The sequence below is a fragment of the Aspergillus fumigatus genome, chromosome 4, assembly GCF_000002655.1.
Source record: "Aspergillus fumigatus Af293 chromosome 4, whole genome shotgun sequence".
Taxonomy (NCBI): Eukaryota; Fungi; Ascomycota; class Eurotiomycetes; order Eurotiales; family Aspergillaceae; genus Aspergillus; species Aspergillus fumigatus.
This window is the reverse complement of record NC_007197.1, coordinates 231748-246629: the sequence shown is the minus strand read 5'-3', so window position 1 is coordinate 246629 and position 14882 is coordinate 231748. Positions and strand designations below refer to the sequence as shown.

Sequence of the window (14882 nt, the reverse complement as noted above, 5' to 3'; positions counted from 1 at the left end):
GACTAGTAGAGATGTCGAATTTAATTCGATTAATCATCCATAATATACCTATATAATTATCTACTAGGCTAATCTGACCGAGTCACCCAGTATTATCTTAAAATCATAGCTTTACTTATATATCTGGTTACCTCAATAACACGCTTTGAATTTACTACACTAGGGAAAGTGCAGTGTGTGCAACTATGCTATATTAGAAAGACCATTACAGCAAGTCGCTTTTGATATTAACTACTTATATCAAGGTGTGTCTATATTAGGGCCCTTGAAGTACATGAAAGTTGTTCTCGCAAGGTCTGAGAATTCAGCTGCAGTCAAGGCCGCGAGTCACTCCACCTGTCATATCCTCTTCCCCGTGTCTCATAACCTGCACGTTGCTTTTTTGCTTCGTCCAGCATGCCCTGTCAGGGTGAAAAAACTGTTGAGCTTTTCTCCTTTACCCAACATCTCTAATTGCAAGGAGCCCTACTTGTAGAAATCCTCACTTTTCCTGATGGTCCTTACTAGTTCTGCCTGTGATGTTTCAACCCCCCAACCCTTTTCTTTTTTCTGCTCAGATTCGATTATCAAGATGGCGTACTCTTTCACTATTCAGCCGCCACAGTGGCAGTGTACACTGCGCTTCATTGTCAGTTCCTTTTGTCCTAGCAGCTTTATATGTATCACAACTTACCTGTCTACAGTAGAATGTAAATGTCCATACGAAGTTGACTAGAATGTGCCCATTGGAGTTCGACAGGTGGTTGGTACTGATCGACGACAGTTGTGATACATCGATTACCCTTTGGCTTGGTATTATGAATGATCATTCAGACTGGGGACAATATTAGGGGAGGTCATGAACGACAATAAGTTATGTTATAAAAACGACTGCATTTTCTGGAGACAAGAAAGATTCACTTCCTCCTTTTGCCTTCATCACTTTTTCTCCTTTCATTCGCTCGCTCTTTTCCATATTGTCGCTCATTATCTCATTCTGTCATTCATTAGTTTCCTCTCACAATGAACAAACGAAAGGTCGAGCTCATGTCCGACACTGTGGACTCGCTTGAGATTTCTGTGCTTCACGAGCTTCATGGGGAAGGCGAAGCAGTAGGCCCAGAGGGCCAATTCCCCGAGACCCAAGAAGCACGCAGAAAAAGGAAGAAGAACAAAAAGAAGAAGAGATTATCTGAAGTTACTCAGACTGGCGAGAATGCTCAAATTAGTCTTACACCGATCATGGACCTCCAACAGCCGAGCCAGAGCCGCTCTATCACCGACGAGGAGTTTTTGCCAGACATGTTCCATCGTCTTACGACCATCACTCCACTCAATGGTCCTCATGCAAATCCCAACCGGCGAATCCCTCCCGCTCCAGTCTCATTCAAGCACAACGACTACCTGTGCAACCTGTCGATATCCGAAGCAGATGTCATTGCGATGCAACTCTTCCAGGGCACGTACCGACTTGACATCAGGGAGCTCCCCCACCAAGAATGTCGGATGACCCTCATCTGGGACTACGACCATCTGTGGGGCTGCTTCGACATTGGCGTGTGGAAGGGACTGATGCTCATCGATCCGGGGCCGCGGGATAACACCAAAACCATGTACTCCTTCGCGTGGCGAGGTGTCTGCGAGAACGAGCCCGAGGTCGCATACGACAACGAGGGTATCACAGTGGGAGAAATCACCTTGGGCGGGAAGGGCCCTGTGTCTGGCTGCTTCAAGGGAATGGCCGTTGCCAATTTCCCTAACGACAAGTGCGACTTCAAGGCCGTGCGGGAGGTCGGACCGCCCATGGTCCCGTGGCCGGTTGAGACATTCGTCGCAGACTGGAATTATCTTCAGCATGATAGAGCGAAGGAGCCGGAGTCACAGCGTCTGGTGCTGCTTGCGCTTTCTCCTGAGCCGGAATCGCAGGTCGTGAATGATGAGACTATGCAGATGGACGGCGAGGAGGACCAGGAGGAGGAAGGTCAGTGCCAGGACGAGGTCACCACGGACGTGCACCCATCCTCTCCTGCCCGTCAACCAGCAGAGACACCACACACCTCGCCACCACCAGACGAACCCACTCAGCAGTCCCAACGGGCCCCAAGCACCATTAGTCGATTCCACGCAACCCCCCTTGCGATGCAGCGCTCCTGGGCCCGCCACGACCAGGACAAGTTCCTCGATGTCGTCTGTGGCAGCTACGAGATCTCCAGCCCCACCATGAAACACAACTGGTCGCGCAAAGCCAGCAAGCTGAGGATGCGTCTTCTTGTTGATCGAGGTGAGAGCTGCGTCTGGGGCATGTTCGCCATGGGCGTCTACCGCGGAATCATGCTGTTTCAGGAATCACCCATCCGATTTCAGAAGGACAGACGACTGAAGTTCTGCTGGCGGGGTAGGGAGACGGATGGTCGTGACTGCGCAGAGAAGCTGGGGTACCTTCATTTTGTGGAGGATATGAGTATTCAGGGGTGCTTTTATGATATGTATGGCGACGTCCCGTTTGCAGGAAGACGGAGGATACGTCCGGCTGTTGAATCGCGGTTTGATGAGGCATTCTTCAAGCAGCAGTGGTGGGAACATGAGCCGGTTCCGCCGACTCTACTTCGACAGGTTCAGGGTCATAGTCAGGGTCAGATGGAGACTCAGCTTGAGACTCAGACGCAACCTGAGACCCGGTAAGGATGCGTTATCCTTGTCCGGTTGGATTGGTTGTTTCATTTATTCTTTACATACTTAGAATGTTTAGATGGAGAATAGGATTATATTGTCTCGGTTTGCTGCCTTGGTTTCCTTGCCTCAAGGACACCCATTCTTGACACATTGTTTCTCTTGAAGCAGAGCACCTTATGAGACTAAGCTACTGGAATGAGTAAGGGAGCTGGAAACCGAATCTTGGAATGATCGGACTACCTTTGAAACAACATAATGTGCCTAGGTTGGCTCATACACCATGATCGAGAGCCGTACTTTATTAGTAAACCAGTCGCTAAGAGTGACTATCTCATGGTTTATTCTCAATTTACGAAAATATCATTGTGGAAATAGTGGGTCTAACATTCACCCCTTATCCTAGAGGCAGCAGCAGGAGATTTTGATTCACTTTATTCTGTTCATTAAGCAATATACACTTTCTGTTAGCAAGGCTGCTAGTGAATATTCCAAGGATGGACCGAGACTTTATTAGAGGGAAGATTACCTCTTTGCACAATGGAATAATCTTCTACCTCTCAACATCTTCTACAATAGGTTCATACCCTTAAAGCTCAAATCATCTCAAATTCCCTATTTGTACATTTCAAACCTTGCTTATCATCTTTACTTTGATGTCATTAGCTATGGCTGGCTCAAACAGCGCAGATGCTCCTATCGTCTCGGCAAGAATGGAACAAGGGATGGTTTCATGTAGTATGCATGACTATTCCGCTCGAAGAAACAAGGGGAATTTGGAAGTCAATATGCTGTGGACTTTTCATGCGTTTCTCAACGGTCCCCTCGGCTACAGTCCTCTCAGCTATCTAGCACCGCGCTCGCAACTCCCTCGCAGGTATCTTCATCGGTCCGTACTTCATCATAAGGAAGTGTAGCAGAGGAACAGTCGGTAGCGCAGACAACACCAGTGACAGAGGCCACTCCGGTTGCGCAACAAAGTCCATGCGGACTGACTAGGCCGAGGCTGAGGTCATCCAGCAGGCTGCGGTGGATTGTCTCCGCCGTATGCTTGTGCAGCCAGCCAGTGTGGCATCTTCCGTATGGAATATACTTACTCTCGGCCTTTGATATAGGGACAGTACTGTTGGTATGTCTTGCATATAGACATAACCCGAAGGACTGTCTTATCGCAACGGTGTGTCGAAGCATGTAAGCAGCTCATTTTGATAAATTCGATCAGACCAGAATCGTCGCTCCTCGAAGCAACCGCCCTCGGTCTTGCTCGTATAAACGAACCCCACCAGAGGAAACGACATTGCAATGCACGTCAGCTGCAAGAGCGGCTCCTCGAACCCTTGGATCTCAATACGCTCTTGGGATCCGCGTTTTGACACGTACGAGCTTGCTTCCCCCTTCGTATTTGCGCATACTAATCAGGATAGACCGGTTCTCGAAAAGGGAGGATTACTTGCAGCAATCGAAGAAGGTGGTCCCGTTCTCAACTGGCCTCTTGCTGATAATGAGATTATGGAAGCGAAGCCAATGCTGTCGACAAATCCCCGCAAAAGCACCGCAGAGTCTTTACGAAGTGGTTCTGGTCCAGCGACCGCAACAGGGTCGAAAGTTGGGAAGAATTCAACGCATTTACCCTCCTTCCTTCGCCCTAAAAACGACGACTTCTTCCGAGGGTAGATACAGCACCTTTGGCCTCCCCCGTTTATGTTACTCCGTGGCTGATGAGGGCAGCGGAGCAATCAGAAGGTGTGGTCGATCTTCCAGGAGCATACGATATCCCTGGCTTAAGTGTAACAACATACTCAAAGCCCTCCTACAATTCTGAGACTAATTTCCTACCTCTTAAAGCCCATAGTCATAGTGGCGAATGATGACATTGGCGAGGCAGCTGGTGGCCAAGCTGAGGCCGAGGTCGACCAGCAAGCTATGGGTGTTGTCTCCCCCCTGTCCTCGCTGGGCCGAGTACGGACCAAGGTTCTTAGGTACTTTTGATGATATTCGCTTGTCTCGACTTTATCGAGAGGGACGGTTAATATTCTGCAGGGACATTAATTCAATGGATTACGTGCTATGCTGCTCAGTGAAATTATTCGTCTGTCAGGCCTACACCCGACAGCTCTCTTACTGAGCTGACGTCTTAAAAATCGTACGGAGAACTGATACCGCGGCTCAGATAGGCTCAGTTAAAGAACCTTGGACCTGACTATCTGTGGGGTTGGAATTGTGATGGAGCATCTAGCCCGAGTCTGCACGGATTCACTCGATTTGCGGATCACTAATGGTAGTCCGGTGGAAGACTCGACCACCGGGTCACAAGGATTCCATCTTGAAGATAGAGTCATCGACCTATCCGAGGTGAAAGAATCGGCTATGAGGCCACCCACAGCATCTTGACAGGGGTTTAACAGTTGATATAATCGCAAAGCTTGCTGTTCTAGGCAAAGTGTTTCACTTTTCCAGTAAGCCTCGGGAGGATCCCGCCCTTCACATGTGGGGTTATATCGGCACTTCAGCCACGAGGCAGCATGATTCGTTCGGACCTCTGTCTGCAATATCGCATCTCGCTTTCTTTTTGCGGGGTACAATATAGTCCCAATAATCCTGTTATAGCATTGGGGGAAGAATTCATAGAACCTGCGCAATTGGGCACAGACATCGGGGTTCTTGCAAGATCATGAAGACCGGGAGGTCACGATGCAGTGCAGGGTATAAATTCCCCTGGTCAACTTCTTCAACAAACACAGGCAGTAAACATCATCTCAACATCACCACCTGAAGTGAAGATGCGTTTCCTCTTCCCCCTCCTCGCGGCCACGGCCTTTACCAGCGCCATCCCAACCGCAACAATCACCAAACGCGACGCCACCGCCGTCGTCGAGGCCGTCAACAGCATCGCCAGCCAAATGGTCGTCCTCAACAACACCGTCACCTCCTACGACGGCGGCATCCAAGGCACGCTCACAGCCCTCAAGATCGAAGTCGAATCCGTCAAGCTCTCCTGCGACCTCCGCGACGCAATCTCCACCACACAGGCGTCCGCCAACTTCACGAACGCGGAATCGCTCACCGTCGCAACTGCATTCATCAACCTCCAGCCGCAGATCTTCTCCACGCTGAACAATATCGTCGCGAAGAAACCAAAGTTCGATACGGGGTTGCTGGGGATCGGATCGCTGGCGTTCCTGGTTAAGGGCGATTTGCAGCAGCAGAAGGATTTGTCGGGGCAGCTTGGGGATGCAGTTGCGGCGAAGTTGGCGCCGTTGTATGCGCAGCTCGCGCCGATGATCAATAAGCAGATTGCGGATGCGTTTGATAAGGCCATAGCGGCGTATAGTTGAGGGAGCTTGTCGGGGTTGTATTGAGGGCGGGATACTGTCGATCGACGAGGATATCTTGGTGTTGTCGCTACTCAATACTGTGTTAGTGGTAGTACAATATGAAAGCATGGGACTCACCATTGTGCATGATATCATTCAATGTAACTTAATGCTCAGTAAAGTCTTAGGGCCATCCTGTACTGTGATAATACAGATCGTAAAACAGCACAGCACGAAGTCACTGCTGATGCTCATTCCTGCGATTACTTCGCCACTAGGATGAGCGACTAAAAACTACCTCTTTTTATGAGACATCATATAATGGATAGACAAAAGTTAACATTGCAGCAGAATATCGAGTTGACAATACAAAGCCGAAATGATAGTATCATCAAATCGTGCAATTTCATGGTATCAAAGTTATTCCATCATAAAGGATTAAGCACTATCAAAATATCATTTCCATCCATTAGCCGCCGCCTAGAAACCACGCTGAGTTCCCATGGTGGCGCTATTGTCCAAGTCGGAATCGACACGAGGGTCGAGCTTGTTCGCGATGTTGGAGCTATGAGGACCAGCCGTAGCTCCAGTGCCGGTGCCAGTACCAGCGCCAGTGTAGCTGCTGCCAGCCATAGCCTGGCGACGAGCGCGGTTGTCCTGGTCGCTGTCCACACGAGGGTCGAGCTTGTTGCCGATATTGGAGTCGTGGGGTCCAACGTTTGAGGAAGTGGTGCCGTAGCCTGTCGTTCCAGTTCCAGTTCCAGTTCCGGAGCCGAAGGCGCCAGTGCCACTGGTAGTGCCAGTGCCAGTACCCAGGCCACGGTTGTCCGCGTCGGAGCCAACCCGTGGGTCGAGCTTGTTGGCAATGTTGGATCCGTGAGGACCAGCAGTGTTGCTTCTGTTTTCATAAGTGTTGCTAGATCCGTAGGTGTTGCTAGTGGATTCGTAGGTGTTGCTGCTACCATAGGTACCACTAGTGGTGTTTCCACGGTTGTCTGCAACGGTTAGATTTCAACAGAATCAGTAATGGAAAAAAAGCATACCTCTGTCGCTGTCTACCCGAGGGTCTAGCTTGTTGGCAGTGTCAGAGGTATGAGGACCAGCAGTACCTCCCATGGCCTCATGGCGAGCGCGGTTGTCTTAAGGAGAAGGATTAGTCCGAGCCTTTTGTTAATATTGAACGCGGGCGCACATACCACGGTCGCTATCGACCCGAGGATCGACCTTGTCGGCGGCCCTAGAGTCATGGTGCCCATGGCTCGTTGTGTGGGAGTCGCCATGGTGGCCAGTCAGGGCCTCCTTCACCTTATGTATCATGTTGGACATCTTGTGTAAGATTTGTGACGTTCTGTATTTGAACTGAAATGGATATTCGCTGTGGAGTATAGATTGGTCCAAATGAACTTAAGATGAATGATCAATCCTTTTATAGCGCATGTTCTCACTTTCATGTCTGGGGGTTACGTCAAGAAGCCGGGGAGAGTTCAGGTATCTCTGGAGTGTGGCAAGGAGCAATGCCGTCATCTCGCGGTCATCACGCCGAGAGTCAACTGCCATCAGCTGCACATCGTCGTCAGTGGATCAGTTTCAGCCACATGTCATAACTGATCTAAACTTTATATATTTGGTCGAGCAGGCAACAATAGCATAATCAATCCTGGATCATGAACGGAGGTAGCCATTGTTGTGATTGTGCTTGTTGCTCAATAGCAACACTGTCCAGCTTATACTTTACAGATTTATGCTATCAGTTCACAAGTTATGCTTTTCACATGGTGACATCATAACACGCGTCCCCAGAATAGAATCATTAGAATGTGCGGAGCTAATCAGAGTTATTAAAGCTATGGTACATACTTTAAGACGCCCATTATTACATAAGGCAAGCTCGTAATAGAGGGTCACAAATGAGATATACATGACTCATGTTTACTAGTAGAGTATGGCCAAATATCCCACGCTTCTAGGTCGTAGCCTGCTGCTACTGGGGTCATCTCACTCTGGGTCATAACTTATAAGGGCAGACCCAGGAGTGGTGGAAATAGTGCCTGGAAAGCAAAAGGTAATCCATGTGAAGACAGTGGTCCGCATAAAGAATTCCCATGTGTCAGCGGGTGATTGATGTGAGATCGAGCGCGTTAACAGCCATACTTAGACACACTTATCGAATACAATCATTCCGGATTGCAACTCAGGCCTGGGTAATTAGCTGAGTCCTCGGCCTGGTCTCCATCGCCCTCATTGTCATCGTGGTTGAGGACCTTTGGTTCCGTAGTTACAATTAACACTTCCCGGCTCAGTCTCATCATCCACTTCGTCATCCTCTTACTCCCTGTTGCCATCCTCCTCCCCCTCCTTGTCCTGGTAACTATCGTCCTTACTCGGACGGTCCAACTGAAGTGTTCTTCCAGTCTCGTCGCTATCCAAGTAGTACAGGTCTCGAAGGATGGTAAGCTTCATCACCATGTCCTGAGGAATACGCCCTATCGTTCCGTAATCCCACTTAACACAGGCATGTGATGCAGGATCCATTGTATTCCAATGATCCACGTATCTGGGAGTGGAGAATTCTCCAAATCATGGCTCTTCAGCCTCACTGTCTCACCAGAGAGCAATGCATAACCGTTGCGGATATCATGCAGAGCAACACCAAAATCGGATTGGTGGAGATCTCATGGGAGTTGCAGGATAACACTGAAGTTGACAGCCCCTGCATGCCCATGTTGCTTCAGCCACCAAAACCAAACTGTGAGCCAGTTACCTTCTGGATCTCTGACCACAGGCTCGAAGACGGTGCCCCTCGGGGTATAGTATCATTCCAAAACTGTCTCAGAGTGTTGAAGAATAGCTTAACTCCTTTGGTATTCTTGCCATTCGTTTAATAAGAGTATGAATGGTATGCCTCGCATATGTCCATTCTGCACTTCGTTAGAATGCAGGTCTGATCGCGCAAACAACACTAGGATGATATGTGGTTAGTACTAAGGCAGATGCAATAGATCCTAGACATCAAGTAGGTGTTAGATTGGTCCACAGGAAGGTATAGCTTACTTCTTCCGCAACGGTTTGTTTTTTCTGGTCTTCTTCGCCGTCTTGACTGGTGTCTGCTGGAGCAGATGAAGCTTTTGATTAAGCATCGTTGTCCTTTTGTTGCCCTAAATAGAACATTATTAGCTGTAGATAATGATAGGGGCTGGAGAATTGCTGACATCTCTTAGTTTGTAGTCAATCAATCTTGGAGATCAGTAAGTGGCAATAATGAAGAAAGGCTCTTTATCACCCAATGCTTTTAATTTCTAGCTATTGGCAAGCCAAAAGCCCGCGAAACAAGTTTTAAAGCACCTTATCCTTTTGGCGCGGGCTGTCTCCCTGAGGTTTTCAGCGATGGTATCAAAGTAAATCAGAAGTAAGAGTTTAGATGCGAGTGAGCCCTTCTTGAAATATAATACCACTAGAGTTAAAAGGTGCCCGGACATTAGTCCTATCAGTCTAGGGTCTTAAATTTTTCAACAGCTCTGTTTGAGGTTGATTGTGCTCTGGTTGACGTCAGTCAAGCTGTTACTAGTGGTCGAGAAAGAGGAAGGTTTTCGCAATAATAGTTGAAACCACCCAGATAGCTATCTGAGCAGCTATTCAGATATGATTGGAGAACGAAAGGTACACGTCACTCTAGGAAGTGTAGTTGTACGATGGAGAAGGTGTGGAGTTGATTAGATCCAGGTACATAGTGAGGATGAAGAAACAAACATACCGTGCAGCCAACTATGTGAATGCCCAAGTTGTCAAACATCTCCTGTTCTGGATGGTATAGCCACTTCTAGGGCGGAGACCCAGTTTACTGTAGTAGGGCTGGCGGATACCACTACAAAATTCAATATGGAGTAAGTCTGGATAATGATGGCACTATGACCTGGACTCATTAGATGTGTTCAACAGCAGGTTGTGATCCAACTGATGAAAATTAACCGAGAATCTTCCCAAAATTCACAATGGCAGATTAGGCCAACAGAAACCGTGCGATGTAACAAAGAAATAGGGTAACTAAAGGACATCAGTTACTTTGACAAAAGAGGATATTGCTTGACTCGAACCTGCCGACAGCTTGGCCAAAAATTCATTCTAGTAACTGTCCTCAGTGCACTGAAGAGGTAGTTGTAGAATGAGAATGGAGGGTCCCATATTATAGTACAAGAAGCCCTGACTATATTTTATGGGCGAATGGGATGCCATTATATCAGATAGGTCAATTTTTCTTTCTTCTTTTTCTTTTCCAGTAAAGATGGCCAGCAGCTGGATGTTTGGCTAAGTCTATTATGGTATTTTGCTGGTCTACGGAGTAGAACTGCCCTTGGGCTTGTCTTACTGTCTAGGTTAGTTGCCTAGTCTACGGACTCCTTTCCTTAATATCCACTGTATGACCCAGTCGGCCTAGGGGGAGATTTTGAGGCACCACTAGTAATTACACAACAGAGCCGTAACTCTCAATAGAATGATAGCTTAATTGCTCAGGAATTGATGGCTAAATATGACCTGCATGGTGCCTGGGCTGCTAGATTGGCTATTATGGAATGAACCTTGCCAATGTCCGAAAGCTGTAATTTTTATTGGACTCTAATTGTCAACTCCATTCCAGGCTAAACACAGTCCTCTGCATTCTGTTCCAATTGGACAGGTTTTGAGTTCCAAATGTAGATGTGCTGGATTAACTTGTGATGCAATAGCAGTACCTTCTTGATGTAACTTTGATGTGTCCCAAATTAAAGTGAAGCAGATCAAGACTGTACGCAGAAGTTCATCGTGCGACCAAGATGCTGATCCCCAAGACGGTCAACCTGGTTCTACGCGCCTGGTGCCTATGGCTCACAGACATCGAGAAACTCGAACATTTGGTTGATAGGCATCTCCCGGATGATGCTTTGGGACTTCGTGCCATGTTAGAGTATATTATTGAGTACGATTGCAGAATAGATCAAAGATGTCAGCAATAATCCAGTTCCCATCATTATGCTCAGCTAACAGTGTGTTCTACCCAGGTCAACAAAAGGACAGACAGGAGGAAGCTGTTGACTCGCGCAAAGGATCAGGGGAATACATGAAATCGCCCAATGGGAAGAGGCTTAGAAAAAAATCTGCAGAGGTTGGAGTAGGCTATTTCCCCTTCATAATCCATTGCAACCCACCCAGTACTGATCTTATGGCATCCTAGTGTCAGGACCGCGATAAAGTGTGCATTCTCACAAACTATAGCAAGGACATCTGCCAGCCATACCCCTTATATCCGGTTTGGATGAGTGACGAGAATACGGACGTTATGCGACAATTTTTTGAGGGACTAAGACAAGTTTGGAGTGATGAGAAGGTGGATGAATGGTATAACGCCATTTATGGAGATGTCTCCGGGCCTGAGAAGCCTGAAAATCTCGTGCTTCTCAGTCCGGATGCATATCTACTATTCACGAAGGGATATATTGCCTTTGAGCCCGTGGACAAAGATCCAGAGGGCATGTGGCTCTCACTTAAGCTTTGGTGGCTGCAGCGAGATGAAAAAGACAATGTGGACTTTAGTATTATCCCGCACCTCCCATCAGATCTCAACCCATATGAGTACGGTATTGCTCTACATGATGTCTGCAATGATAGTCCACTCCTCTCCGGTAAGACAATCACTCTTAATACACATGATCCGCAAAATTATCCCCTCCCGGATACACGGATCATTGAAATGCAGTGGGTCCTGAATCGTGTGCTTGCGTTAAGTGGTTCGGTGAAGCCGAATGCCCTCGATGAGTGGCATGAAGTCGCAGACGAGGAACTCAGCTAATTAGCCAGACCTGCGTTCCAATACCTAACGACTGGACTTAACGTGCTCTATATCAGGTCGATCATCCCATGGTACACGGGCGCATCTCACCCGCTACTACAGGTTAGTATATTGATCCAACTTCCATGGGAAGCACTTGGAGAGTTGCGAACTAGTACTCGGATATAGCGCTGCCAAGATGCGGAGGGTGTGGGAGATATGCTGCGACGGATGGCATTCTTCATATATTGCTCCAAGTAACTGCCTCGTACTTGGGCAATTACATTAGCTATGCCTATCTTATCCATGTATGTAGTTAATTTCATCAATCAGATCAGTGATCCAACATTTCCTTAGACCCTGCATTGATTAGAGGGTGACTGCTGATCTTTTGCGACACCCTCAGCCTCTATTGCAGTTTGTTGACGCTTTAGATAAAGTTCAGCGGTCGTATTGGCATCACCAACATATTACCACTATCAAGAAGACTCATTTTGACGGATATCTCCCCCGTCCTCCATGCCGATATCGAGAGCGACCAAGCTAGGGCTACTGTCATCAACGTTGATACGCTTGAAAGGAGGCGTTTGTTTGGGACTTTGCACGTGGCTTACTCTTATATGTCTGCTAGTCAGAGTGAATGGCCCTCGCCTCCACCAACAGTGTTTGGAATTGTGATTCCGAAGTTGGTGGCACTTTCAGGATTGATGAACAATACTGCGTCCGCCATGTTCTTTACGAGCTGGTTTGCGGCAAGTCTTTCTTGTTGTTTATACATTAAGTTAGCATTTGCTGTTGGATATCTGTTGCACTACAATTTATACTATGTAACTAGTTATCTTGGCAACTTTTTTTCTAGCCTAGTGGTTTCAGTGCGCCCAACATTGACTAAACAGCCGCCGGCATGTCCAGATATGCCTGGGATAATCTAGCATTATTTCTATAAACAGGACAAGCCACATGGGCAATGATCCTGAAGCTCTCCTTGCTCTAATTGACAGATTTACAAAGGAAGGACAGTAATATACACACAAGTATGTTACTATGTCATACTAAAGCGGTTTTAAGACTTCACTGCTAATGTTTTGAAGGTTTCCTAAAATAATTAGTTCCTACTAGGACAATGGGCGGAGTTATTGTGCGGCCAAATCTCTCAGGCTCATCATAGAAGCACCAGTTACAGTCTAGGGCTTGTTGAATTATTATTTAGCTGCCCTGTCAACCTACTTAGTCATTTTTAACAGATAGCAAAAGCCCATAAGAGGAAGACAACATCAATAGGGACAGAGTGACTAGTATAAACTTCTCTGTCACTCTGCTCTAAGAAATCAGTGTAGTTGCTCCAATTCATCATGGAATCTAAAGGCTCCCTCAGTTTCAGCAAACAACTGAAAGCTAGAGGGGGATGATGTTATTTACAGCTGAGAACCTAAACAATCACAGTCTTTTGCAGAGCTCATGGCTACTAACTGAATCTAGTATCGTGGGTACAGATAGATTCTATGTAAGTACCTTTATGGGTTAGAGTGATAAGACCGACATAGATGCCAATGTGCAGGCAGTTGTGCTAGATAAGCTGGGTAATCTATTGGTTTGTTTGCCTTGATGTCTTAGAGGGCATCAAGAAAGCAGTAACACAGCCAGAAAGAAAAATGCCATTTATGAGTTCAAAACACCAGTTTGCTAAAGAGGAGATGGTTACATTAATAAACTAAAGCAGTGTGACTCCTTAGGGCTGTTAATAATTCAATGCCAACCTTTCTCTATAAAAGGCCAGACGATCCTGTCATAAATCCCTACGCTAGTGGCTGGATATGTCTAAATCCTAACCACCTGATAATCCACGCCATAGGTGCTTTCTCTGGAGCTAGAACTATTCTTTTTGATATTCTATTCAACTGATATGGATTATGGGAATAATATACTGAGAGAGTACGCTCCAGAAATGGATCAGATATCAAAGGATTGCCTAGTTAATGTCTCACTACGCGGGTATATGCTTCCTGTAATATGGATGCTAGTGGTGTCTCTGAGCAGAGGACAGCAGGAACACATCTACGGCATATAGATCAACTATATGCATATAAAACTAGTAAATATGATCCATCATTCACTGCTGGGAGGATATGCTAATGGATAGTGAATAAATATTGTCCCAAGATACTAGGTAGTGAAATACTAGGTAGTGAATGGGCTTTGTGCTACCTCTTCTCCCATCTCTTCTGTCTCCTACCCCTTCTCCTTATTCTTCCCATCTCCACCTATCTTAAGGCAAAGTCATTCAGCTTACTTCTGCTGATTAATTGTTATTTATAAACTTTAATTTTGCTATATCAATCCACTCCTCCAGGCTGCTTCTGACACCGGCCGATAACAATTCATTGCTGGCCTGGCGAATTGTCTAGCATGGGAACTTGATTTCCGGTTGATGAGCATCCCTGCCGCAAGACCGGGGTTGAAAATGCAGTTCAAAGTGGAAATTTCAAATCCCATCTCATGTCTCCTCCTTGCACTGTCTTGGTGTCTCATGCTGTATGCCAAGGTACATCTGCACCTAGGCCAACTGCCTCCCAAACCATGGCGACTTTGGCATCATCACAAGAACATCTGGTCCGCGCCCACCTGGGCGGTACGTTTACCCCCCTTTTTCCTTTACGCGAGAGATTTGCAGCTAACCTTTTGCAGGGAAACATTATCACCTCAATGGGATGCTCCAACGCCAACTGCGGGTGACACTACTATTCTGGATTTGGCAGGGCACAGCCTCCTTCACAGGCGAGATAGGAACATCTAAACAAGTTTTCATACACCGACAATTCAAGGAAGCTGATGCTGCATTCAAGGACTTTTGGGATTGCCTGGAGACATGCTCAACGACGGAAAAATGGTATGAGCTGATAGACCAGCAGATAATGCTGCACAGGGAATGGTACGGTAGCTCTTTAAATATTCTGTGTTATCACGGCTAATGTTCCTTTAGGGTCATTCCTGGGCCTTCGCCGCATGTTGAAAAAAAAATATAAGACCCTAGACTGATAGGACTAACGTCCGGACACCTTTTTAGTCCAGTGGTATTATACTTTAATACCGCACTATCACCAAATATTGGTGCATGTCAT

General features: G+C 46.9%; 4 protein-coding genes across 4 annotated transcripts; 3 read left to right on the top strand and 1 right to left on the bottom strand.

Annotated features, from left to right (window-relative positions):
• Nucleotides 1–141: 141 nt before the first annotated feature.
• Nucleotides 142–3173, top strand: AFUA_4G00890 (uncharacterized protein). Its single transcript, XM_741274.2, has 2 exons — nt 142–628; nt 684–3173. The coding sequence occupies exon 2, from the start codon at nt 1003–1005 to the stop codon at nt 2659–2661; it is 1659 nt and encodes a 552-aa protein (XP_746367.1). The 5' UTR covers nt 142–628; nt 684–1002; the 3' UTR covers nt 2662–3173.
• A 778-nt stretch (nt 3174–3951) lies between these two features.
• Nucleotides 3952–4638, top strand: AFUA_4G00880 (uncharacterized protein; the record flags this gene model as incomplete). The annotated part of the gene is made up of 2 exons (XM_741275.1): nt 3952–4319; nt 4455–4638. 2 exons carry the CDS (start codon nt 3952–3954, stop codon nt 4636–4638), a joined length of 552 nt encoding a protein of 183 aa, XP_746368.1.
• Nucleotides 4639–5146: 508 nt separating this feature from the next.
• Nucleotides 5147–6113, top strand: AFUA_4G00870 (cell wall mannoprotein 1 family protein). The gene has a single exon (XM_741276.2). It carries the CDS (start codon nt 5430–5432, stop codon nt 5982–5984), a length of 555 nt encoding a protein of 184 aa, XP_746369.1. The 5' UTR covers nt 5147–5429; the 3' UTR covers nt 5985–6113.
• Nucleotides 6114–6283: 170 nt separating this feature from the next.
• dprA (putative cell surface protein) lies at nt 6284–7412 on the bottom strand. Its single transcript, XM_741277.2, has 3 exons — nt 7160–7412; nt 7007–7102; nt 6284–6958 (listed from the first exon to the last, which is right to left on the bottom strand). The coding sequence occupies exons 1-3, from the start codon at nt 7287–7289 to the stop codon at nt 6444–6446; spliced, it is 741 nt and encodes a 246-aa protein (XP_746370.1). The 5' UTR covers nt 7290–7412; the 3' UTR covers nt 6284–6443.
• Between the last annotated feature and the right edge of the window lie 7470 nt (nt 7413–14882).

What these genes read in the sequence shown, in the direction of transcription:
- AFUA_4G00890 (XM_741274.2), top strand. Translation starts at nt 1,003, where the DNA reads ATGAACAAACGAAAGGTCGAGCTCATGTCCGACACTGTGGACTCGCTT.
- AFUA_4G00870 (XM_741276.2), top strand. Translation starts at nt 5,430, where the DNA reads ATGCGTTTCCTCTTCCCCCTCCTCGCGGCCACGGCCTTTACCAGCGCC.
- dprA (XM_741277.2), bottom strand. Translation starts at nt 7,289, where the DNA reads ATGTCCAACATGATACATAAGGTGAAGGAGGCCCTGACTGGCCACCAT. An exon ending in TCGGGTCGATAGCGACCGTG is followed by an intron (nt 7,103 to 7,159) that starts GTATGTGCGCCC and finishes CTTCTCCTTAAG; the next exon opens with ACAACCGCGCTCGCCATGAG. An exon ending in TCGGGTAGACAGCGACAGAG is followed by an intron (nt 6,959 to 7,006) that starts GTATGCTTTTTT and finishes TAACCGTTGCAG; the next exon opens with ACAACCGTGGAAACACCACT.